The sequence below is a fragment of the Anolis sagrei genome, chromosome 3 (genome assembly GCF_037176765.1).
Source record: "Anolis sagrei isolate rAnoSag1 chromosome 3, rAnoSag1.mat, whole genome shotgun sequence".
Lineage (NCBI taxonomy): Eukaryota > Metazoa > Chordata > Lepidosauria > Squamata > Dactyloidae > Anolis > Anolis sagrei.
The window spans coordinates 176926310-176951266 of record NC_090023.1 but is presented as its reverse complement, the minus strand read 5'-3'; the positions used below and the strand labels follow the sequence as shown (position 1 = coordinate 176951266).

The 24957-nt window shown below is 41.3% G+C and overlaps 1 protein-coding gene across 1 annotated transcript in view; it reads left to right on the top strand.

Annotated features, from left to right (window-relative positions):
- The window catches only part of MICU1 (mitochondrial calcium uptake 1), a 281117-nt gene that overhangs the window by 220668 nt on the left and 35492 nt on the right, over nt 1-24957 (top strand). The window contains exon 10 of the mRNA XM_060768821.2: nt 4287-4395. Within this exon, the coding sequence (XP_060624804.2) occupies nt 4287-4395 (109 nt within the window). The remainder of the gene's footprint in view (nt 1-4286; nt 4396-24957) is intronic.

Genomic DNA, 24957 nt, shown 5'->3' with positions numbered 1-24957 from the left:
TTTACAACCCCGTTTCTTCTTTGAGCCCTTTCTTGCAAATAATCTGCTCCTCTTTTATCTCACCCCTGAGTTTTAACATTTTATCATGCACACGCGGCCGGCTCATTGTCATTGTGATTGTGGATATTGTATTTGTATATTGCTCACTGTATTCTTATGTTTTTATGTATTTACTATGTTTTTGCTTGTGTTTTTGGTTTTTCTTTTGTGGTAATTTGTTGTTCAGGCTTGGCCTCATGTAAGCCACCCCGAATCCCTGTTGGGGGAGATGGTAGTGGGGCATAAATAAAGATTATTATTATTATTATTATTATTACTATTATTATTACTCCGCCCAAGAAACACAACACTAACCTTGGCTGTGGCAGCGGGAGGAGGCACCTTGCTGGGAAGAGCAGGAGTGTCATCGCCTGGGAGAGAGATGTTTCAGTTGGATACTACTGTGTAAATAGGGGTGCTGCCACTGGTCTTATTATGAAACCATTCTTAATACATAGAGGAGAAGACAGCTTGTAATGAGAATCTGCTTGTGATGAGAACAGAATCTGCATGGTTAGTCCGACACGTGTCCTGAAGAGGAATGGACCTCATCATCTATCATTAGATCTACCTGATGGGTAGAATGAGAAAGTTGGTCTCACCCAAACAATGTTTTATTAGTGGGCTTGAGTAGATTTCCAGTTTTGAAATCTTCTATTCTGGAGCATCACCAAAGTCACTGCTGAACAAGAAGAGTCCTTTTTCTTTTCTTTTTAAAGCACTAATAGATAAGAGATTGGACTGTTTGTGTTTAATAGTGAATATTGCTGATGCCTTGTAGTTTTTAGATTGCCGGCATCCAATCATTTCCTTTGAACTTCTAAAGAGATTTGATGATAATACAGTGCATGGCTTGAATATAAAACGAGGTTCATTCTCTTAGGTATCGCAAAGATAAAAAATTGATCTCCCTTTTTCAATTGTATAGCATATTAACTTCTAAGCAAGACATGTTGAAAAATCAGTTATTTTTAATTACCTAGCCTCTTCTTTGCAATATAAAATATTTGTGCATGTCAGTAAAATTCGGCATTTGCTGAATAGACTGATTTTACTGGTGATGATGAGTTCTATTGACTGCAATTTGGACTGATTTGGATGACGTTTTAACCTAGCGAACTGTTTTAATGTATATTTATAACCATTTTAATGTATTTTTGCTATATTTTATCTGTTTTATATTGTGTCGGCCTGGGATTGTTACTTGTTTGAAGATATCCGGAGTCCCTCCCTGGAGGTCGAGAAGGATGGGGTATAAATGTTCTAAATCTATATAAATAAAAATGTAATGTTCGTTTGTGGGATTAACATAACTCAAAAACCACTGGATGAATTGACACCAAATTTGGACACAATATACATATCAGGCCAATGAGTGACCATCACTCATAAAAACACCGAAAAACACAGCGGAAGAGACTTAAAAAGCCAAAATATAATATACATAGATTGGGCCACAGCAACACGTGGCAGGGGACAGCTAGTACATAAGTAAGTAAGTAAGTAAGTAAATAAATAGTGTGTTGGAGCTGTAACAAAGTTTTTGGAAGATGTTGTTTGTGTCCCTTGCGTCTCGTGCCAAGGGCAGCTCATAATACAAAACATATTTCATACAATATAATGAGAGATGTTGCATTTTATCTGAAGATCTAAGTTCAGTGAGCTCCTTTGTTTTTCTTGGCAGACTGAATTCGTGGCTTTCAATTAGTATCTAATACTTCGACATTCTGGTTTGGAGAAGTATCTAAGGATCTGAGTTTTGCTCTGCATGTTGATTTTATTGGAAAATGCTTAGATTCACACCTAATGAATTCTAACTTTTTCTTCTCCTTTCCAACAAAACCTAGCAGTGTCAAAATGAAGACTTCCATTAATTTGATGCCGGTTTTGCTTTCTTATTGATTTTAAATAGCTTTGATGGCAGATAGATATTTAAATAGGTGTAAAGATATGATAAATACTAGGGATAGCCCTGTTTACTCAGAGGTATAATAAAGTGAATTTTGGATTAAGGTCTTTCAAAAGAGATGTTAGTTCTGAACAGTCAATTGTGGTATAATGAGAGGAAAACAAGTCCATAGAATATAGAGAAGACAGTATTGGTCTGAAGATTTAGAAGGCAAGAATTCAGAGCAAGACTGTCTTCCTTAATATAATTACCAGCTAACAACAACAACAACAACTTTATTTCTATTCTGCCCCATCTCCCCAGAGGGACTCGGGTGGCTTACAAGACAATAACAGTACAACTGAAGCAGCATACAATATACATCAAAACATTAAATCAGTAAAGATAGACCCCATGTAAAATAAAAATAACAACCATATAACCATTAAGATAAAATACATAAAAACAAAATAAATTAAGCAAAAGTAATAATTAGTCAAGTAATAGTGGCTAAGTCTCCACTACAATGGTTTCTCGTTATACTTGCTGCATATTTTGTATCTAATCAATTTTGTTTGGTTGTTCTCATTCCCTTCTTAAGATTATTTTGAGGCAAGTAGCTTGCACTGGCATAATTTAATTTCAGTCACTTTTCAGGAGCGAACCAAAACAGTTGTATTGCATTAAAAAACAAACAAACAGACAAACAAAACACAAAGTTTGCAGATTTGGTATTCTATTAAATGTCCTTTGACTAGTATCTGGCCACTTGGAGTGCCTCTGGTGTTGCTCCAAGAAGGTCCTCCATTGTGCATGCTTAGGTTGCATTGCAGCAGGTGGTCAGTGGTTTGCTCTTCTCCACACTTGCATGTCGTGGATTCCACTTTGTAGCCCCATTTCTGAAGGTTGGCTCTGCATCTCATGATGCCAGAGCTCAGTCTGTTCAGCGCCTTCCAAGTCACCCAGATTTCCGTGTGCCCAGGAGGGAGCTTCTCATTTGATTTCAGCCATTGATTGAGGTTCTGGGTTTGAGCCTGCCACTTTTGGACTCTCACTTACTGAGGTGTTCCAGAGAGTGTCTCTCTAGATCTTAGAAAACTGTTTCTTGATTTAAGTCGTTGGTGTGCTGGCTGATATCCAAAAAGGGGGTGGCCCGGAGATGTCACTTCCTTGGTCTTTTCACTATTGCTTGCTACTCCCTGGCAGATGTCAGATAGTGCAATACTGGCTAAACAGTGGTGTAGGGTGCAGACACCCCGTGATAATGCGGCATGTCTCATAACTGGTATTTCTGTCTCATGCTGACTTGATGGGATAGGAAAAGTTCAGTAGAGTGTTGTGTGGTTTCCGGGCTGTATGGCCATGTTCTAGCAGCATTTTCTCATGATGTTTCAGAGTATCTCTGAAAATGCCAGCCACAGATGCAGGCAAAACATCAGGAAAAAATGCTGCCAGAACATGGCCATACAGCCCAGAAACCAGAGAACACCTCAGTGATTCCAACTGTGAAAGCCTTCAACAATTCAAAGTTTAGTTGAGTTTTGACCAATTGTGAAGTTGATGTTTGTATGTTTAGTGTGAACTGCCATGAAGGGCAGTCTAGAGTTGCTGTATTAGATCCAGGATAGGGCTTCTGTAACTATAACTCTTAGTAGAACTTGAAGCAGGATGAAGTACCATAAAGTTCCACCAAGTAGGGTGAATGTACCTATCCCCTTCCAGCATGACAGTTACTTCTCAGATGTGTCTAGTGACAAGATCAGAGCTAAAAAAAAAAACCCTCCAATTGCTCTTCAGTTGTGAACCATTAGTCATATTGGGAGGAGACAGCTTCAGCTCAAAATGGTGGTCCATAAGGTTCTTTATGATGGTACTTCATCACCAAGAAATGTTAGGGATTAAAGTTAAAGAAACCTTGTGTCAGACTCCATCAAACAGTGCCAGTAGTATTTGAGATTCATAAGCTATTGCAAAAGGTAGGGCAACAACCAAATTATTTGTGTACATGTGGTTTGCGTATATATATGTGGTTTTGTGCATGCATTGTAATTTTTATTATTTTGGTTTTTTATGTCTCTTCTGATGTGTTTTCCAGTATTTTTATGAGAGATGGTCACTCGTTGGCCTGATAGGTGTATTGTGTCCAAATTTGGTGTCAATTCATCCAGTGGTTTTTGAGTTATGTTAATCTGATAAATTAATATTACATTTTTATTTATATTTTTATTTATATAGAAGTACTCCAGTGACTTACAGATAACAGACTATGTGAAATTATACTAAACACCCATGCTGTTTGATTTTCCTATTAATTTTATTGTTTGAACCCTAACCAGATTGCATTTTCAATCCACTGCAGGGGCTGACCTTTGAAGAGGTAGAAAACTTCTTCACCTTCCTAAAAAATATAAATGATGTGGATACAGCTTTAAGCTTTTATCACATGGCTGGAGCATCACTTGATAAAGGTACTGAGCATTGTGATTTTCCTTTGTTCACTTGGAGAGAAATCCAAGCTTCCATATTCCCCTTTATGTGACTGCTTGTAAATTATACATTTTGTAATGTTTAGAGCAGGGGTGGCAGGCATGGTCCTTCATATTTTTTTTTGACGGCGACCTCCGGCACCCTTGAGTGGCTATGCTTGGTTTCAGGTAATTTTTTAAAAGTCTGCTGAAATAATTGTCAGTTTTATAGTAAAAGAAGCAGGCAGCATATTGTTCATGATCCACTTAAAAATACTTATGCTCTCTATATTTAGAAAACAGGATACCACGGTGAGTTGATAGGCAAACTCTCTGAAATGCTAGTTTTTTATTGTCTTTTACTTTAGTTCATCCAGGGACCAATTTAGACTTCATAACTATAAAGTTACTAGCTTGTGCCCCCAGCGTTGCCTGGGTTATTTGAAAAAGTCATTTTTAATTGTGCAAAATGCATAAGGTTGTGGGTGAACTACAACTCACATCATGCCAGGTTAACCCAGAAAAACACCATCACTATTTAAAGTTTGTTACGTTGAGCAAGTTTGCTGTAGAGGCATCAGTGAGGTTCAGTGTGCTCTCTGGTTGTAAACTACAACTCCCACTATGGTGAGTCAGTCCCTTCAAACCCCTACAGGAGGTTGAGTTAGTCATGAGGGTTCTGTGTGCCATGTTTGGTCCAGATCCATCATTGATGGAGGTCATGGTTGTGGGTGAACTACCACTCCCAGAAAGGAAGGTCAGTTTTCCCCAAAATCCTCCCGTAAAATTTTTTTGGCATATCAGGTATCTGTGCCAAGTTTGGTCCAGATCCATCAGTGTTTGGGTTCACAGTGCTCTCTGGATGTAGGTGAACTACAACTTCACCAAATCAATATGAATTTTCCCCAAAGACCTCCAATATTTTCTGCTAGTCATGAGGGCTCTGAGTGCCAGGTTTGGTACAATTCCATCTTTGGTGGAGTTAGAATGCTAATTGAACTGTAAATCCCAGGACCTACAATGCCAAAATGTCCAGGCCAATTCCCCTCAAAATCCAACAGTATTCAAATTTGGGCCTATTGGGTACCGGTATGCATGCCAAGTTTGGTCTAGATCCATCATTTTTTAGGTTCACAGCACTCTCTGCATGTAGGTGTAAATCCCACCAAAGACCTCCAGTATTTTTTGTTGGTCATGGGGTTCTAAGTTAGTTCTAGGTCCATCATTGTTGAAGTTCAGAATGCTCTTAGATTGCAGGTGAACTCTACATTCTAGTACCCATAACTCCTATAAATCATGGTGAATTCTCCCCCGACCTCTCTAGTATGTTCAGTTGCTGATCAATTCCTCCGTGTGGTGAAGGAAACACATAAAATCTAGGATAAAATTGTCCCCATATGAAAGTCTTCACTTGGGTGGGGGTCAGTATGGTGTTTGTGGAGGACATTGGCAGGATCCTTATACACATTCGTGGTGCTCACTATAATCTGCAATGTCATTGGAGGGAAGGCCATTGGTGTCTCCAGAGTAGTGGCAGCTATAGCTGTTTGCTGAGGCTGGAGCTTGTCTGTCTAAGTGGACACCCCAGCCACACACATACATACATATTTTCACTTTTATTATGTGTATAGATTACTCCATTTTAGCTGTCTTGGTTCCATTTGAGGGGGGGGGGTACATTGCCTTTCCCCAAATTGCCAATTCCAGTATTCCATAGAACAGCATTTTTTTCATTCTGTAGTGTGAGTGGGACACAAGTTAAGAAAGATGTTTCATGGATAATCTTAATATAGCTATATATCTTTTACATATTTATGCCTTGACACACAGCATCTCCAAACTAGAGAACAGAATTGATTGTGATGAAGTGGCCTTGGATTTTCTTTGTGAGCGCTTGTTTACCAGTATTCCTCCCAGGGCTCTGCATCACACAGCTGAGCAGAATTTCACTTAAGAAAAATGTGCTTCATCTTTAGTAGTAGTAGTAGTAATAATAATAATAATAATAATAATAATAATAATACCGTAAAACACAATCCAGAGCAGAAGAGAAAACTGGTGAAAAAAGGCTCTCCATGGACAGTTCCTGAGAAAAACTGAGAGCCAAATTGACAAAGAAAAAACATGGCTGTGGCTCACAAATGAAACTTTGAAATAGGAGACGGAGGGCCTGATTTTGGCAGCCCAAAACAAGCCATTAGAACCAATGCCATCAAAGCCAGAATTGAAAAGTCGACAACAGATCACAAGTGTAGACTCTGCAAGGAAGCAAATGAAACAATAGATCACATCCTCAACTGCTGCAAGAAGATCATGCAGACAGACTACAAGCAGAGGCATAACACTGTTGCTCAGATGATTCATTGGAACTTGCGCTACAAATACCATCTGCCTGCAACAAAGAACTGGAGGGAACACAAGCCAGAAAAAGTTACAGAGAATGAACATGTCAAACTACTCTGGGATTTCCGGATTCAGAAAGACAGAGTTTTGGAGCACAATACTCCAGATCTCACAATCGTATTAAAAAACAAAGTATGTTGCAGTCGTAAACCGGATCGGGGTATAGGGTGGCAACCTGTGTTGGACGGGGTTACACTCCCCCTGAAGTCACAGGTCCGCAGTTTGGGTGTCCTTTTGGATTCATCACTTACGCTTGAGGCTCAGGCATCGGCGGTGGCCGGGAGGGCTTTTGCACAATTGAGACTTGTGCGCCAACTGCGACCGTACCTCATAAAGGCTGATCTGGCTAGAGTGGTCCATGCCTTGGTCACCTCTAGATTGGACAACTGTAATGCGCTCTACGTGGGGCTGCCCTTGAAAACTGCTCGGAAATTCCAACTGGTCCAACGGGCGGCAGCCAGGTTGTTAACTGGTGCTCTTTACAGAGAGAGGTCAACCCTCCTGTTTAAGGAGCTCCGTTGGCTGCCGTTCATTTTCCGGTCCCAATTCAAGGTGCAGGTGCTCAGCTACAAAGCCCTAAACAGTTTGGGACCCGCCTACCTGCGTGACCACATCTCCGTATATGAACCCACACGATTCCTCTGTTCATCTGGAGAGGCCCTGCCAAGCGCATTTGGTGGGGACGAGGCACAGGGCCTTCTCTGTGGTAGCCCCCCAACTCTGGAACTCTTTCCCCAAGGACATCAGACAAGCCCCAACATTGGCAGTTTTTAGGAAGAGCTTGAAGACCTGGCTGTTCCAGTGTGCCTTTCCAGAATAGGAAACTCCCAGCATCATGTCCCAAACGCATTTTACTAGAGATTTAAGATTGCCTGCACATCGCACCTACCCCAAAATCCTTACATTTCACCTGTCATGTCCAGCACTTTTAATTTTATTCATTACATTTGGTCCGGCCCCTTAGTTTTAAATGTGTCATGATGTTATTGTTTTAATGTTTTACTGTTATTGCTTTAATGTTTATTGGTTTTGAGTTTTATTGTTGTATTTGTTATGCTGTTGTTTTATTGAGGGCCTTGGCCTTTGTAAGCCTCACTGAGTCCTTCGGGAGATGTTAGCGGGGTATAAATAAAGATCATCATCATCATCATCATCATCCCAGGTAACAGCAGGATTGAAGAGAAACAACTGGAAAAGCTAACACGATATTAGTATTTATAGATCGAACTGCAAAGACTCTGGCACAAGCCAGTAAAGGTGGTCCCAGCGGTGATCAGCACAGTGCCTAAAGACCCTGGCCTGCACTTAAACACAATCAGCGCTGACAAGATTACCATCTGCCAGCTGCAAAAGGCCACCTTACTGGGATCTGCACACATTATTCGCCGATACATCACACAGTCCTTGGGAAGTGCTCACTATAATCTGCAGTGTGGTCCAGTACAACAGCCAGCAGAGTGATCTTGTTTGCTGTGGACTCATCTTGTTGTGTTTCAAATAATAATAATAATAATAATAATAATAATAATAATAATAATAATAATTTATTTCTATCACTTACCTGTCCTAGTTTTGAATCTTCATATCATGGCTTACTTGCATACAAATGTAGTCAGTGTTTGCAATACTTCTCATGAATTAGAGATGTTATTTGCAGTAGACCAACTTAAGTTTCCTTACACTGTTTTGTTTCCTGTGCTGGAATATAGTACAGCAGTCTTGAATTTTCGTAAAATTAAGCGGCTGCAAAATTTTCAGACCGTGAATAGATACTAGTGGAATCGTAAGTGAGGTGGATTGTAAATAACATTTTAAAAACTAATATTTGCATACTTCTTGCTGATGCAAGTATTAATTTTTCACACTGTCCCAATTCTTTGTGTGCGTTCCATATTGTCAGCCCATGTGGGCGTGACAGAGCAAGCCGAAGCTTTTAAAGATGGCAAAGGGTTGTCTTTTGAGAATCCTGAAAAGGGGGTCGGATGCTGTTTGGGGAGAGGCAGTCACATTTTCTGTGTCTAGATTTGGGGACACATACGCATTTCTGATGATGATTAATAATCTCATTATTCAAGCAATTTCTTCAAGCATAATGCAGCTTGTCCTAAACAAATCAACAGCAGAGCTGAATGAAGGAAAGGATCTGCTTGTTTCTTCTCAAACAAGCACCTAAACAACTAAGGAACGTTACTCTTTCTTCCTGTAATGTGTAGTATTAAAAAATAAGTTGACTGATGGTTGCAGCAAGACCTTTATTTCATAGTTAAGTATATGCCATGTGCACTGTGTAAATCATTGTTAGCCCTGTGGCAACATGTTCTGTTTGTATAAAATTGAAATTTTATAAATTGAAAGGAATGGGTAGAAAGTTAGTCATGTAAACAAGCTTCAAGAACTGTTTGCTTTTCATTTCACATGGAAGGGGGTAATTGGTTTTTTTGATGCGTTGTTATTTTCCAAAATGAATAGGAATACATACAGGAATGGAATTGTACATGAGGCTGGTTCTTGTAAAATCTGGTTTCTTACAGTGGAATACCATCCACTTGAAAAAGGAGATATGTCAAAAGCAACTAAGGTCCCTTCCACACTGCCCCTATATCCCAGGATCTGATCTCAGATTATCTGTTTATCTCAGATTATTTGGCAGTGGGGACTCATATTTGTTGTTGTTCATTCGTTCAGTCGTCTCCGACTCTTCGTGACCTCATGGACCAGCCCACGCCAGAGCTCCCTGTCGGCCGTCACTACCCCCAGCTCCTTCAAGGTCAGTCCAGTCACTTCAAGGATGCCATCCACCCATCTTGCCCTTGGTCGGCCCCTCTTCCTTTTCCCTTCCACTTTCCCCAGCATCATTGTCTTCTCTAGGCTTTGCTGTCTCCTCATGATGTGGCCAAAGTACTTCAACTTTGTCTCTAGTATCCTTCCCTCCAATGAGCAGTCGGGCTTTATTTCCTGGAGGATGGACTGGTTGGATCTTCTCGCAGTCCAAGGCACTCTCAGAACTTTCCTCCAACACCACAGCTCAAAAGCATCTATCTTCCTTCGCTCAGCCTTCCCTAAGGTCCAGCTCTCACATCCGTAGGTTACTACAGGGAATACCATGGCTTTGACTAGGCGGATCTTTGTTGCCAGTGTGAGGTCTCTGCTCTTTACTATTTTATCGAGATTGGACATTGCTCTCCTCCCAAGAAGTAATCGCCTTCTGATTTCCTGGCCACAGTCTGCATCTGCAGTAATCTTTGCACCTAGAAATACAAAGTCTGTCACGGCCTCCACATTTTCTCCCTCTATTTTCCAGTTGTCAATCATTCTTGTTGCCATAATCTTGGTTTTTTTGATGTTTAGCTGCAACCCAGCTTTTGCGCTTTCTTCTTTCACCTTGATTAGAAGACTCCTCAGCTCCTCCTCGCTTTCGGCCATCAGAGTGGTATCATCTGCATACCTGAGGTTGTTAATGTTTCTTCCAGCAATTTTTACCCCAGCTTTGCATTCATCAAGCCCCGCACATCGCATGATGTGTTCTGCATACAAGTTAAAAAGGTTGGGTGAGAGTATGCAGCCTTGCCGTATGCCTTTCCCAATCTTGAACCAGTCTGTTGTTCCGTGGTCAGTTCTTACTGTTGCTACTTGGTCCTTGTACAGATTCCTCAGGAGAGAGACAAGGTGGCTTGGTATGCCCATCCCACCAAGAACTTGCCACAATATATTCCCGTTGAAAGCAGATAATCTGGGATCATATCCTTGGATAAATGGCAGTGTGGAAAAGCCCTAAGTCCCTGAAATTATAAATGGCATTTACTGGACTGTTGGAGTTCAACAGTGATTGTGTTTCAGGATCAGGGTGCTTTGGATGTGGGAAGTGATGCCAATGAATTTCAAGATGGCAATAGTTTGGTCAATGATACTGATGCAGAGAAGGACCAGGAGACCCCTATGCAAAGTGGAGTTTCTCATGAGAGGGTTCCTGCAGGGTGTTGGGATGTTGGTGTACTCCCTGAATTGCTACCATAGAGTTCCCAGGATTTGGGGCTTGAAAACAACTGGGCACCTGGCCCAGCTGCAAAACTTAATGAGCAAATAGATAGGAGGCAGGAGATTAATCAAAACAGGCAGGCCGAACAGTGGCTTCGGCGGTCTGCCAGGATCCAACAGAAAAAGATAAGGGAATCTCAATTAAAGTTAAACCAATTTCTGAGTGCTAAGAATCATAGAATCATAGTTGGAAAAGACGTCATGAGCCATCCAGTCCAACCCCCTGCCAAGAAGCAGGAATATTGTATTCAAAGTACCCCTGATAGATGGCCATCCAGCCTCTGTTTAAAAGCTTTCAAAGAAGGAGCCTCCACCACACTCTAGTGCAGAGAGTTCCACTGCGGAACAGCTCTCATAGTCAGCAAGTTCTTACTAATGTTCAGGTGGGATCTCCTTTCTTGTAGTTTGAAGCCATTGTTCCGCGTCCTAGTCTCCAGGGCAGCAGAAGATAAGCTTGCTCCCTCCTCCCTATGACTTCGTCTCATGTATTTATATATGGCTTTCATGTCTCCTCTCAGCCTTTGAGTTGGAAGAGACCTAGTGGGCCATCCAGTCCAACCCCCCTGCCAAGAAGCAGGAAAATCACATTCCAAGCACCCCAACAGATGTCCATCAAGCCTCTGCTTAAAAGCCTCTAAAGAAGAAGCCTCCACCACACTCCAGGGCAGAGGGTTCCACTGCAGAATGGCTCTCACAGTCAGGAAGTTCTTCCTAATGTTCAGATGGAATCTCCTTTCTTGTAGTTTGAAGCCATTGTTCCGTGTCCTAGTCTCCTGACTTCCTCTCACATATTTATACATAGCTATCATATTTCCTCTCAGCCTTCTCTTCTTCAGGCTAAACATGCCCAGCTCTTTAAGCCACTCTTCATAGGGCTTGTTCTCCAGACCCCTGATCATTTTAGTCACTCTCCTCTGGACACATTCCAGCTTGTCAATATCTCTCTTCAATTGTCGTGCCCAGAATTGGACACAATATTCCAGGTGTGGTCTAACCAAGGCAGAATAGAGGGGTAGCATTTCTTCCCTAGATTTAGACACTATGCTCCTATTGATGCAGGCCAAAATCCATTGGCTTTTTTTGCCGCCACATCACATTGTTGGCTCATGTTTAACTTGCTGTCTGCGAGGACTCCAAGATCTTTTTCACATGTACTGCTCTCGAGCCAGGTGTCCCCCATGGAATAGTTGAACGAGGGGGGGGGGGGGAGGTGGAGTTCCAAGTATGGGAAATATAGTCAGATGAAGCTTTGTTTGGAGTCAAGTGTAGTTTTCATCCTTAGTCTTGGAAGCCTTGCATGGAAGATTCTTGTCTAAGTATTTCTTGTTTCATGGTTTGGATTCTTGGATTGTATGAATGCATACTCATGCCTTGGATCAATGTTTCCTGGTTTTCTGAATTATATTAGAGAAGTGTGGACTTTGTTTTTATGGACTTTGCTGAACTTTACCCTGGACTATTTTTGCTCCTGCTTATCTTCTTACCTAATTGATTTACCTATTTCTTTTAAGTGCTTTTTACTTGCTGCTTTTTAATTATCTTCAGTAAAAGGATTGTTTTCCAATCAACAGTGTGGTGTTTACAGTCAGAGGCTTTTCTTGTCCTGGAGTGCAACATGTACTGTCTTAAATCTGTGTATCCAAACTATCATATAACACCCACAATCCAGCATGTAAAGGCTCAGATGTATAAGGGTGATAGGCTTTTTCTCATTATATAGCCACTATTGTTCTTCAGACTTCTACATTCAACCTATTTCTGCCACAGCACAAGTTCGTATAATGAGAAGATGCTCTCTGTGCATGTGATATTCTCTTCTTCCTTGTTACTGTCAACACCTATCAACAGCAATAACATCCTGCAGAAACTTACTGGCGGCACATGGGGTGCAGACCCAAAAATAATGAGAACATCAGCCCTGGCCTTGTCTTACTCAACTGCTGAGTATGCCTGTCCTGTTTGACACAAGTCTATCCATGTGAAGCAAGTGAATATAGCTCTGAAAAAAAACATGTAGAATAATCACAGGATGTCTCAAACCTACACATGTTGATAGACTCTATAAGCTAGCTGGCATTGCACTCCCTGACGGGAAGTTGCTGCTAAATGTGAGAGAAATAAGGTTGAACACTGTGAAAGCCATCTACTACATTGCTATCAGCCTCCTCCCAGGAGACTCAAATCAAGGAAAAGCTTCATGAGAACCACCACTTCTCTTAATGTTCCTCCAGCAATAGCAAGAGTATCCCTCTGGGCAGCTAAACCAGGAAATCCTGAATGGATGGCCCTCCATGAGGGTCTGTCTCCAGAGGCAAACCAAGAATGGGCGACTTGGAAGTCCCTGAACAGACTCAGAAGTGTAGCAGGCAGAGCAAAAGACAACCTGGCAAAATGGCACTTCTCAGTATCTGTATGCTTGCCCACAATGCCCTGCATGCACAGAAGAAGAATTGTTTAAAGCTACAGACAATGCAGTCGCTGTTTCCCGTTTTTGGTCTAAAATTATTTAGCCACTTGTTTCCCCTCTATTTTATCAGTTCTATACTTATTTTATCCGTTCTATACTTGTTTGGAACCCCCGGCGGCGCAGTGGGTTAAACCACTGAGCTGCTAAGCTTGTTGACTGAAGGGTCGCAGGTTTGAATCCGAGGAGCGGCGTGAGCTTCCGCTGTCAGCCCCAGCTTCTGCCAACCTAGCAGTTCGAAAACATACAAATGTGGAGTATTTATTATTTATTTATTTACAGCATTTATATTCCACCCTTCTCATCCCGCAGGGGACTCAGGGCGGATTACAATGTACACATATATGACAAACATTCAATGCCAATTAGACATACAACGTATATAGACATACACAGAGGCTATTTAACTTTTTCTGGCCGCCAGGGGAGCTGTCGCTTTCATCGTCCATCTGTAACACTGATGAAGTACTTCCGCATTCCCCGCATGCTTTGCTGGAGTGCTTTTTGCTGGAGTCGTTTTACGGCCTCATAAATTAGTTAAATTAGCCTCCCCACACATAGGTGGTACCTAATTTTCCTACTTGACAGATGCAACTGTCTTTCGGGTTGCAAAGGTCGACAACAAGCTACACAATTGGTCGGACACTCACTCCGACCTGGGCTGGCTTCGAACTCATGACCTTTTGGTCAGAGTGATTTTAATGCAGCTGACACTCAGCCAGCTGCGCCACAATCCCGGTGCTGAGTAGATCAATAGGTACCACTCCAGCAGGAAGGTAACAGCGCTCCATGCAGTCATGCTGGCCACATGACCTGGAGGTGTCTACGGACAATGCCGGCTCTTCGGCCTAGAAATGGAAATGAGCACCACACCCCAGAGTCAGACACGACTGGACTTAATGTCAGGGGAAAACCTTGATCTTTACCTTTATACATATTTATGCAATGCTTTTGACATGAAATAAAAATAGATAACTATCAAAACCACAGTTTTTTGTGGAATTTTCATACCAAATTTCATACTTCAGCTGTTGTTTTTTTCCTAAGCAATCATCATTGATTTGGAAGCAGACTTCCAAAAGAAAACAGCAATAGAAATTCCAATGCATATACTCACTCTGAATAGTAGGCAGCACTTTTTCAATTGAAAGCTTTCAGTATTTCCTTCTCAATTGCAACCCAATCAGATATAAAGAACATTCTGTGAATAGTTGACCCCTGCTTCCACAATAGATACATTTTGGGACTGGTGAAACCAAGGATTTTGTTGTTGTTTATTCATTCAGTCGCTTCCAACTCTTCGTGACCTCATGGACCAGCCCACACCAGAGCTTCCTGTTGGCTGTCACCACCCCCAGCTTCTTCAAGGTCAAGTCAGTCACTTCAAGGATATCATCCATCCATTTTGCCCTTGGTTGGCCCCTCTTCCTTTTTCCTTCCATTTTCCCCAGCATCATTGTCTTCTCTAAGCTTTCCTGTCTTCTCATTATGTGGCCAAAATACTTCATCTTGGCCTCTAATATCCTTCCCTCCAATGAGCAGTCGGGCTTTATTTCCTGAAGTATGGACTGGTAGGATCTTTTGGCGGTCCAAGGCACTCTCAGAACTTTCCTCCAACACCACATTTCAAAAGCATCTATCTTCCTTCGCTCAGCCTTCCCTATGGTCCAGCTCTCACATCCGTAGGTGACTATGGGGAATAACATTGCTTTGACTATGCAGATCTTCGTTGCCAATGTGATGTGATGTCTCTACTCTTCACTATTTTATTGAGATTGGTCATTGATAAAGAACATACATGTTAAAAATATTTTCCACATTTCTTTTTTCTTTTCTTTTTTTTGCATAAAGGCATCCTTTTGAGAGGTGTCCTATTTTAATTGGAGACTTATACCCACTAGGCTGGATGAATCATCATCATAAATAATGAATCAGAAATCTCAGTTGTGGTATCTTATCTACGCAATAAGCTTGGATTAGGTTTTTTAGTGCTTGGGTATTAGAATTGTAATAGGATCTCTGTTAAGTAATCTCAAATCAAAAATATACATGGCGAAAAACTGTGAGTGTGAAAGAAAATGGAAAATACCTTTTACAATTTTGTATATACCCTCTTAATTCTCCTTGGGTACACCAAGAACCTGCAGAAAAGAGAATGGAGAAATTATTCGATGGGGTATTGAAGACTATGGAGATAGAAAAGGCAAGAAGTATTTCTTGCTTCCACAGCAATACACCCAAAGCTATTCTAGCGCAAGAAAATAAAATCTGTTTAAGTAGATTCCTCATTGAATGTTAGCCAGTAAATCTCTATAAATACCAAGATTGAGGCAAGAAATCTGGCCTGTTTAAGGGTGGCAAGTACATAGATAAGTGTGCAGTGATGGAAAAAGCTAGAGAAAAAAGCAATCCAATCGAGGCTCATATACCAGTGGCAAGAACTGAACAGAAGTGTAGTTGAGGAAATTTGGAGTCAAAGCACAAAAAACTATTTATGAGGATTAAAAAAAACCTGAAGGAAACATGTATCTAGCTTGTGGTCCCGTCTGCATTCATCGGTGTGCTATTGGTCTTTAATGAAGCAAACAAAATGCTGTGTTGATTTGTTGCACCCGAGATCCTCTGTGATTTGATTTAGTTATGATAAATTGCAGTAAAGAAATCAAGAAGCTGTTCTTATGGAAAAGTCTACGAATTCATAAGAAGGTTTTTAGGAACATGCTCAATTTTTTATGGCGGCAAAAAAAGCCAATGGGATTTTGGCCTGCATAAATAGGAGTCTAGTGACAAGATCCAGGGAAGTCATGCTACCCCTCTATTCTGCCTTGGTCAGACCACATCTGGAATACTGTGTCTAATTCTGGGCACAATTGAAGGGAGATGTTGACAAACTGGAATGCATTCAGAGGAGGGCAACCAAAATAATCAAGGGTCTGAAGAACAAGCTCTAGGAGGAGGAGCTTAAAGAGCTCGGCATTATTTAGCCTGCAGAAGAGAAGGCTGAGAGGAGACATGATAGCCATGTATAAATATGTGAAGGGAATTCATAGGGAGGAGGGAGCAAGCTTGTTTTCTGCTGCCCTGGAGACTAGGACACGGAATAATAGCTTCCATCTACAGGGAAGGAGATTCTACCTAAACATGAGGAAGAACTTCCTAACTGTGAGAGCTGTTAAGAAGTGGAACTCTCTGCCCCGCAGTGTGGTGCCACCTCTCCACAAAAGTCTCCACAAAAGTCAACATTGACACTGAAATACAACACTGCCTGAGCTCTGCAAGTGCAGCATTTTTCCGAATGAAGCAGAGAGTGTTTGAGGACCGGGACATCCGTAGGGATACCAAGCTATTGTCCTCCCAACCCTGCTATAAGCCTGTGAGACGGGGAGTATCTACAGATGTCACATTCAACTCCTAGATCGATTCCATCAACATTGCCTCCGAAAAATCCTTCAAATCTCTTAGGAAGACAAGCGGACAAATGTCAGCATGCTGGAAGAAGCAAAGACCACCAGCATTGAAGCGATGGTCCTCCGCCATCAACTCCGCTGGACCGGCCACGTTGTCCGGATGCCCGACCACCGTCTCCCAAAGCAGTTGCTCTACTCCGAACTCAAAAATGGAAAATGGAATGTTAGAGGACAGGAAAAGAGATTTAAAGATGGGGTCAAAGCCAACCTTAAAAACTGTGGCATAGACACTGAGAACTGGGTTGCCCTGGCTCTTGAGCGCTCCAGCTGGAGGTCAGCTGTGACCAGCAGTGCTGTAGAATTTGAAGAGGCACGAATGGAGGGCGAAAGACAGAAATGTGCCAAGAGGAAGGCGCACCAAGCCAACTCCGACTGGGACCGCCTTCCACCTGGAAACCAATGCCCTCACTGTATCAATTGCTGAACTGTAACTCAACCTTTTCAGAAAATCTATTGATTTAATGAGTCTGATCCGGTTGGGAGCACATGCAGATCAAGAATGGGGCTCCACAGTCACCTACAGACCCATCACCAGTACACCGATCTTGGAAGACAATCCTACTCGGACAACGAGGGATCCCCTAAGTCAGTGGTTCTCAACCTGGGGCCCCAGATGTTTTTGGCCTTCAACTCCCAGAAATCCTAACAGCTGCTAAACTGGCTGGGATTTCTGGGAGTTGTAGGCCAAAAACATCTGGGGACCACTGCCCTAAGTAATACTGTGTCCTTACTGCAGTCTAAGGCATGAAGAAGACCACCTTGGTTCCATATCACATTGCTGGTACTTCTGCCCCTCTTGACCAAGTGTTCCATGGTGCATAAAATTAGTGTTTCAGCAGATAATTGGCTTTAGCACACAATTGTACCCATGTGCTCCACTGAAATCTGCAACTGTCAGTTTCCATTTCTTTTTTGAGCAACTGCTCTCATAACTGGCACTGATGGATGCATTCTTCTCGAGAAAACCAAGTGATACCCTGGGGAGGAGTATTTTTGCCACAGTTGCAGTGGGCAGGCAGAAAGTAGAGGGGTCTCTTCAGTCTTTAGTCTGACAGAATTATTTTTTAAAAATCTGTTAGAAGCATTAATGCAACGATAGTCATAAGTCATGTTCCTACAGCTGCTTTCGAGGGGAAGATGTAAGGTTTGGATTTAGGCTTCAGGGGACCACAAAACACTGGAGATATGGAGAGAAGATTGATGGTTAGGATCCTTGGCAGTAATGCATTCAGCAACTGATCAGTGACCTTGAAGAAGCTTCTTGCTAATTCATTTTTACCTTAGCAGACTGAAAATTCTGTTTTGTTCCACATCTCAGACTCTGCTTTGGAAACAATTATCGCTAAAGTTCATGGTTTAAAATATCAAAGAAAGAAACAGTTTTTAAATTTTTTTAAAAAGCCAAGAGTTGGTCTTGTTTAGAAGTAATGATCACACTGACTCAGTAGCATGTATGTAAGATCAAAGCCAGAAATAATTTTGCCAAACCTCCCAATTCTTTTTCTCCCTAGCCTCTGGGTTGCTGAAGGGGAAATAGATAGAGATATCTCTTGATAGAGATATGAACTAGATTGTAAATATTTTATTTGTATTATACATTTTGTCTTTTTTGAGCCATTTTGAATCATATTCTGGGAGAAAGGTGGGATATAAATAAATGGATAGACGAGGGTTGAATGAAAAGTAATGTCTCCGCCTTCGTAACTCCTCAACAGATGGCAGTACTGATATGCGGCAGGTACTGGCTTGTTCAGTAGACTCTCCTCTACAGTTCCGTTTTGGCGGGAAGCCTTCACATTGAACAGTTGTGTTTTTAAAGTGCAAAGTATGGAACCCTGCGCATATGGTCAGTCAATGCGACTTAAGCAACGTGCAGTCATTGAATTCTTGACAGCAGAAGGTGTCACCCCAAAGGAGATTAATCAGAGAATGCTAGCTGTTTATAGTAATTGTGTTGATGTGAGTACTGTTCATCGTTGGGCAAGTAAGTTTAAAGATGTTGAGGTGGGAACATCTGACTTGCATGACAAACAAAGAGTTGGACATCCTGTGACAGCAACCACCGAGTTTCACAAGCAAAAGGTAGTCAGGTTAATTCAGGATGAACGTCGTGTCACTCAGAGAGAAATTTCAAGCATAACTGGCATTTCACAAGAACGTGTGGGCCACATTATTGCTTTGCTTGGCTATCATAAGATCTGTGCACGATGGGTACCCAGGATGTGAGAACTGTGAGACGCCGGTCGACTTCTTCCCGTGATGGCTTCAGAAAACTTGTTCCTCGTTGGCAGAAATGTATCCAGTTATCTGGTGATTATGTGGAAAAGTGAATAGTGGTAGTTAAAGAGCACATATTAAGGATTATTTCTGCATTTGATTTATTGAAATATTCCCATCCAAACCCAAATAACGAAGGTGGAGGCATTACTTTTCATTCAACCCTTGTATGAATGTGAACAGATCAGATGCAGAAGACGGTGGTTGCAAGTAGGCCTCAGACTGATAGACTTTCCATCCTTGATAGAGGACCAAAACAGTCCCTTTCCATCCCAGGATTTCTCAGACTACTTACTAAAGATCTAAATACTATTACTGCTCCCAACCAGAACAGGCTCATTAAATCAATAGATTTTCTAAAAAGGTTGAGTTACAGTTCAGCAATTGATATGGTAATTGGGACTAGTAAGGGACTGACAACTAAACCTTTTTCTTCCTGTGATTAGATACATGTGTGTAGTAATTTCACATGACCACAATCTAATGTATAAAATGGATAGTATGCAAGAAAACTATAAACTACAACCCTTTTTGCATAGGTTCAGTATACACTCAGCAGGGCTGCACTTATTTTCACATTGGTCTGGCTGGCTGGAAAAGTGTAGCAACTGTAATATCAAAAAAAAAAATCTGCTACTGACTGAACATATGTTGATGTACACAGAGGGTGAGCAACTGCATGGGGAGTGGAGGCCAAATTTTCACCTCTCAGTAGGCCACATATGTTCCAAGGGCACAAAAAACAGTCGGACCTCCACATGTGTGAGATTGACTTTTATGAATTTCATTATTCACAGATTTGATTTAAAACATACCCTCTAGGGATGGATCTGCATGGACCACTTACCTCACGGCTGATTTAGAGTGGCGAATTTCAGATAGACCACCAATAACAACAACCTTAGTTGTTCCAGAGACAGTGCTGATCATCCAGTTGAGTGCTGCTGGACAGCCACCCTTCCCGTCACCTCCTATTCCTTATGTACCAATTTCCAATAATCTGATGTTTTTCCACATGTCCACCACGATCCCTCTTGTGTCTTACATTTCCAACATCTATTATCTGAATTTTTATAGATTATTCCTAATTTTTTTGGCATTATGTACCAATGATGTAACATTTTTAAACAATTTTCTTTTAAATCAGAAGCATAAGTATATTTTAAACGCTTTGTCCAGACTAGTTCCCATTCCTTTAAACTAATTGTTCTGCCAACATTTCTTGCCCACTTGATCATAGAGGTTTTTAATCTCTGTTTCCGTTGCCCAACCAATTAATTTGTCATATATCTTAGTGATTGTTTTCCTTTCCATATCCAGTATATTATCCCAGAAGGTCTTTATAAAGATCACACCACTCCAGAATAGCTCATCAAAAATATAGAGGGAGAATGGTTGTTGAAACCAACTGTATATTTAGAAGCTAGGAACTGGGAACCACTGGAACTGTGAGACTTAAAAGAATTCTTTAAAAGGTTTCTGCTGCCACCATATTACCAATGAACAGTCTGAGGTACTATTGAGAGGTTGTTCAGTAACACACTCTGTGTTACTCTAGTTTTCTTAGAGGCTGGTAAAAAGCTGACTTGAATAACACTTTTACCACAAAGGTATTCACACTGAGGCTGGTATAAGTTGGTAAAAATAACAAGAACCTTTATTGAACTGACTTGGATATTTCAGGTACAAATGCCTGATGGTTTCAGTAAAAAGCTTGTGGTTACATTTGAGAAAAAATCTTAAAAACTTCTGGGTTACAAGCCTTAAAGTTTCCACACAGAAAATTACTTCAGGAAATGAATCTCTTAAAGTAACTCCCACAAAAATCCCCTTAGGAATGTAGCCAAAACCTGAACTAGCCTTCCTTAAGGAAAAGAACAGGCCACTGACCGGGTGCTGCTCCCCACAGTATTCTGGCTATATTTCTCTATAGCTACCCTGAATACTAAACAAAAGACTGACCCAAAGTCCTTCTTCAAAACCCCAAACTGCTCTCGCTAACACCCTTTCCAAGCTCCAACTCCAAACTGGCAAACTGGGAAAACTCCAGCCTCAGTTTAAAAGTCACTTTTTTCTTTCAGATCACTTAGGCTCCGCCCCCATCTTTTTAACCAATCCTACCCTTCTAGCTTTCCCTCCAAGACTAGAACACGCCCCTTAAGGCAAACCTAACCTAAGATGGCATCTCCCTGTCTCCCTTCTCCAAAATGAATGCCGTGGCTTTGCCAGGCCCACTCTCCTAGGCCTAAGCTAGCTCGCCAAGGGATTCATTACAGTCTTCCTCTCTCCAAAGCCTATTTTTATCCAAATTAAAATATTCCTTAATTTGCATGTATTGAAACCATGAGCCTATAATAAAATATTAATCTGGAAATGTCATGTAGAAAGATGACCACGTGAAAGGCCTAGAGACACATTGAGTGGTATTGCCAAGAGATTCCCGGGATATTCTGTATTTCCCACTGACCCTGAGAGATAAAAATCCTGCAATATTAGCAGCTTCCACATTTTAGTTTATGCTCTTAAAGCTTCATCATCTGGTTAGAGCATTTCAAGGCTTTTTGGTATGTAGGGAAGAGCTTATTCAGTAGATCTGAGGCATTAGCTTCAAAGACACAATAAGAACTTGAAGAAGAGTGACACTTTCTATTGATTCACAGTGTGTACTGATGTAAAGTAAAGTGTTATACATGTTGACAATCTTTTGTCAGTGATGAAAAGTAAGTTTTAAAAATACAGCCTTTAAAACCAAATGCAAATAGCTTTAAGTTTCTCACTGGCTTTGATATTAAAAGATTGACAGTGAACTTTTAAAAAAAAACCTTGAATGCAAAAAATGTTTGTTTTATGAGAAGCTTTCTCTAGAGAAGCCTGCTTATGTTCATTAAATCCTGAAAGCTTCTCTGTCTCAGGGCTCACTTGAATTTATCTTTGCCATCAAGTCTGTGGCGTGATTTAAGCGAGCGTGCAGAGAAGGGGGAAAAAATCAAATTGCTCTGAGATTCATTATTGCCGTTCAAAAAAAATAATAACAAAGCTGTCAAAAGAGTCTAAATAGATGTGGAAAGAAAAGGGGGCAAAAACATTATTTTAACACTGAATGAATCTTGCATAAATGGGTATCTAGCAACAGAAGTACATCTATCAGTTATTAAATACGAAAAGCAAGCAAAGTGCAGTTAGATTAGAAAGGTTGTAGTAATTGACTAATGTAAGTGCTAATTAAAGCTATAAAAGCCATGACTGTAAAAAGCAAATAAACTCAGTCTGACTAAAAAACGAGGATAATTTATTTATTTGTTTATTTATTTACAACATTTCTACCCCGCCCTTCTCAACCTCCGAGGGGGGGACTCAGAGTGACTAACAATGGCAACAATTTGATGCCGCAGTGTCACAGTATAACAAGTATAAAAACCATAAATGCACAGTAGATTAAAAACAATAACATTATACAGTCATTTAGCCATTTCCATTATCATAACAATCATATGGTCCAATTTAATGTCCAAAGTGCCATTGTGCCTGCTAGCCAAAAGCCTGGTTCCAAAACCACGATTTCAGTTATTTTCCTAAAGGAAAGTCTTGAAAACTGTGTTCGACTCCAACCACAGGGGGGTGCTGTCACTCCATCTTCCATGCCAAGGAGCTTCCTCCTGATCAATGTCCTTAAAGGTGCCTTTATAACCTCCCCACTAAAACAGTACCTATTTATCTACTCGCATTTTTGCTTTCGACCTGCTAGGTAGGCAGGTGAGGAGGGGCTAATGGTGGTGCTCATCCCCAGCCCGGGCTCGAACTGCTGAACTTTGGATCAGGAGGATATTTCTGCAGCACAGTGGTTTAGCCTGCTGTGCTAAAGCCCAGCCCTATATCTATATAAATAAAAATGCAATGTTTGTTTGTGGGATTAACATAACTCAAAAACCACTGGATGAATTGACACCAAATTTGGACACAATACATCTATCAGGCCAACGGAGGAGGAAGGAAGGCAAGGAGGGAGAGAGGGAAGGCAAGGAGGAGAAGTGCCGCACAGGCGAAAGTGCCAGGCGAGGGAGGGAGGGGAAAGAGGAGAGGAAAGAGATGGCAAAGTGAGAGAGAGGGGAGGAGGGAGGGAAGGTGAGGAGGAGGAGGGCCGTGCAAGGAAAACTGCAAAACAGCAAGTTTGTGGTAAGCGAACCGTAAAGGAGCGAAGGAACACTGTATGCTTTTTTCTAAGTCTTAAGAATTTGAGTAAAATAACCTGGGTTGATTTATCAATTTCTCAGTGTAAGTACTGTACCTTCTCTCTTATATAAAAAAAGAAAATAAAATGAACCATCCCATTATCTGAGTAGAATAGTGGATGATGAGAGCTTAGTCGACCTCAGGAGAACCTTTAAAAAAGCACCAAAAGCTGGAAAATTGTGCAGGTGGTCTGTCCCCTGTGGCACCACTAGTGCCTCTTCACAATATGATCCTCAACTTATCCATGGGTCATCTCAAGATCCATAATTTTGGTCCCAAACCAATACATGAAATCAACATACAAATGAGTATATATGGTAGGTGTGGTCACTTCAGTTTTCAGGCAGCACAGAGAGCAGCCAAGGATCTTGAGATATATAGCCATGGTGAGAAATGTTGAGAATCAGCCTGTGTTTGTGTTCCAGGATCATGAGGCTTCTAATGTGGGAAATGATGAGGCTGGGGTGCAAGATGGAGATGGTTTGGTCAATGATTTTTGGACAGACAATGACAGAGAGGCCCCAGTGCAAAGGGCAGTTTTTCATGAGAATATTCCTGCTGGGCATAGGGAAGATAATCTACTCCCTCTTTCAGTGAGCTCTCAATATTTGGATTTGGAAAACAATCTGACACCTGGAAATTTTAATGAGCAGCCAGATAGGGAGTTGAATAATAGGCATCTAGATATCAGCCAGGATCGACAGCAAACTCAGTGTTTACTATGTGGGAAATGATGAGGCTGGGGTGCAAGATGGAGATGGTTTGGTCAATGATTTTCAGACAGACAATGACAGAGAGGCCCCAGTGCAAAGGGAAGTTTCTCATGAGAATATTCCTGCTGAGCATAGGGATAATGGCCGACTCCCTCTTTCAGTGAGCTCTCAAGATTTGGGTTTGGAAAACAGTCTGACACCTGGAAATTTTAATGAGCAGCCAGATAGGGAGTTGAATAATAGGCGTCTAGATATCAGCCAGGATCGACAGCAAACTCAGTGTTTACTTCGCTTTGAAAGGCTCCGTCAGATAAGGAGCAAGTGTGGGGGAAAGCGAAACCAGTTTCTGGCTTTTGGGATATAAGATTTGCTTCAAGGGAAAACCTGTTAGATCAGGCATCGTTGGGAAATCAAGTTCATGTACCATGGAAATCCTGTTCAAGTGGTCTTGTTCCTGTGGAGATTTTTAGCCTTTTGGATTGTCTTTGAATCCTGTTGATTCCTGTCTGGATAAACACTGTCTTGGATTACTTTTATATCTTGTGTGGGCATTGCTTTGAGTTCCTGCATTTTATTGATTTATTACTTTTTGGAACCTTCTTATTCCCTTACAAGCATTTATTTCTACTGGCTATTTACTAAGCTTGAGCAAAAGAGGATTTGTTCTTCACTCATCAAGCGGTGTGTTTTAAGTGAGAGGGCTTTTTCCTGACCTGGAGTGCAACAAGAACTAAACTACAGTTTATTATATGACAGAGATTCTTCTGGCATCTCAAAAACTAACACATAGAATCATAGAATCAAAGAGTTGGAAGAGACCTCATGGGCCATCCAGTCCAACCCCCTGCCAAGAAGCAGGAATATTGCATTCAAATCACCCCTGACAAATGGCCATCCAGCCTCTGTGAGAGAGGTGTTTGGTTTTTATTTGTTCTTTATTTTCTTTCACTTGCTGAAAGAGCTCTGAAATATATTA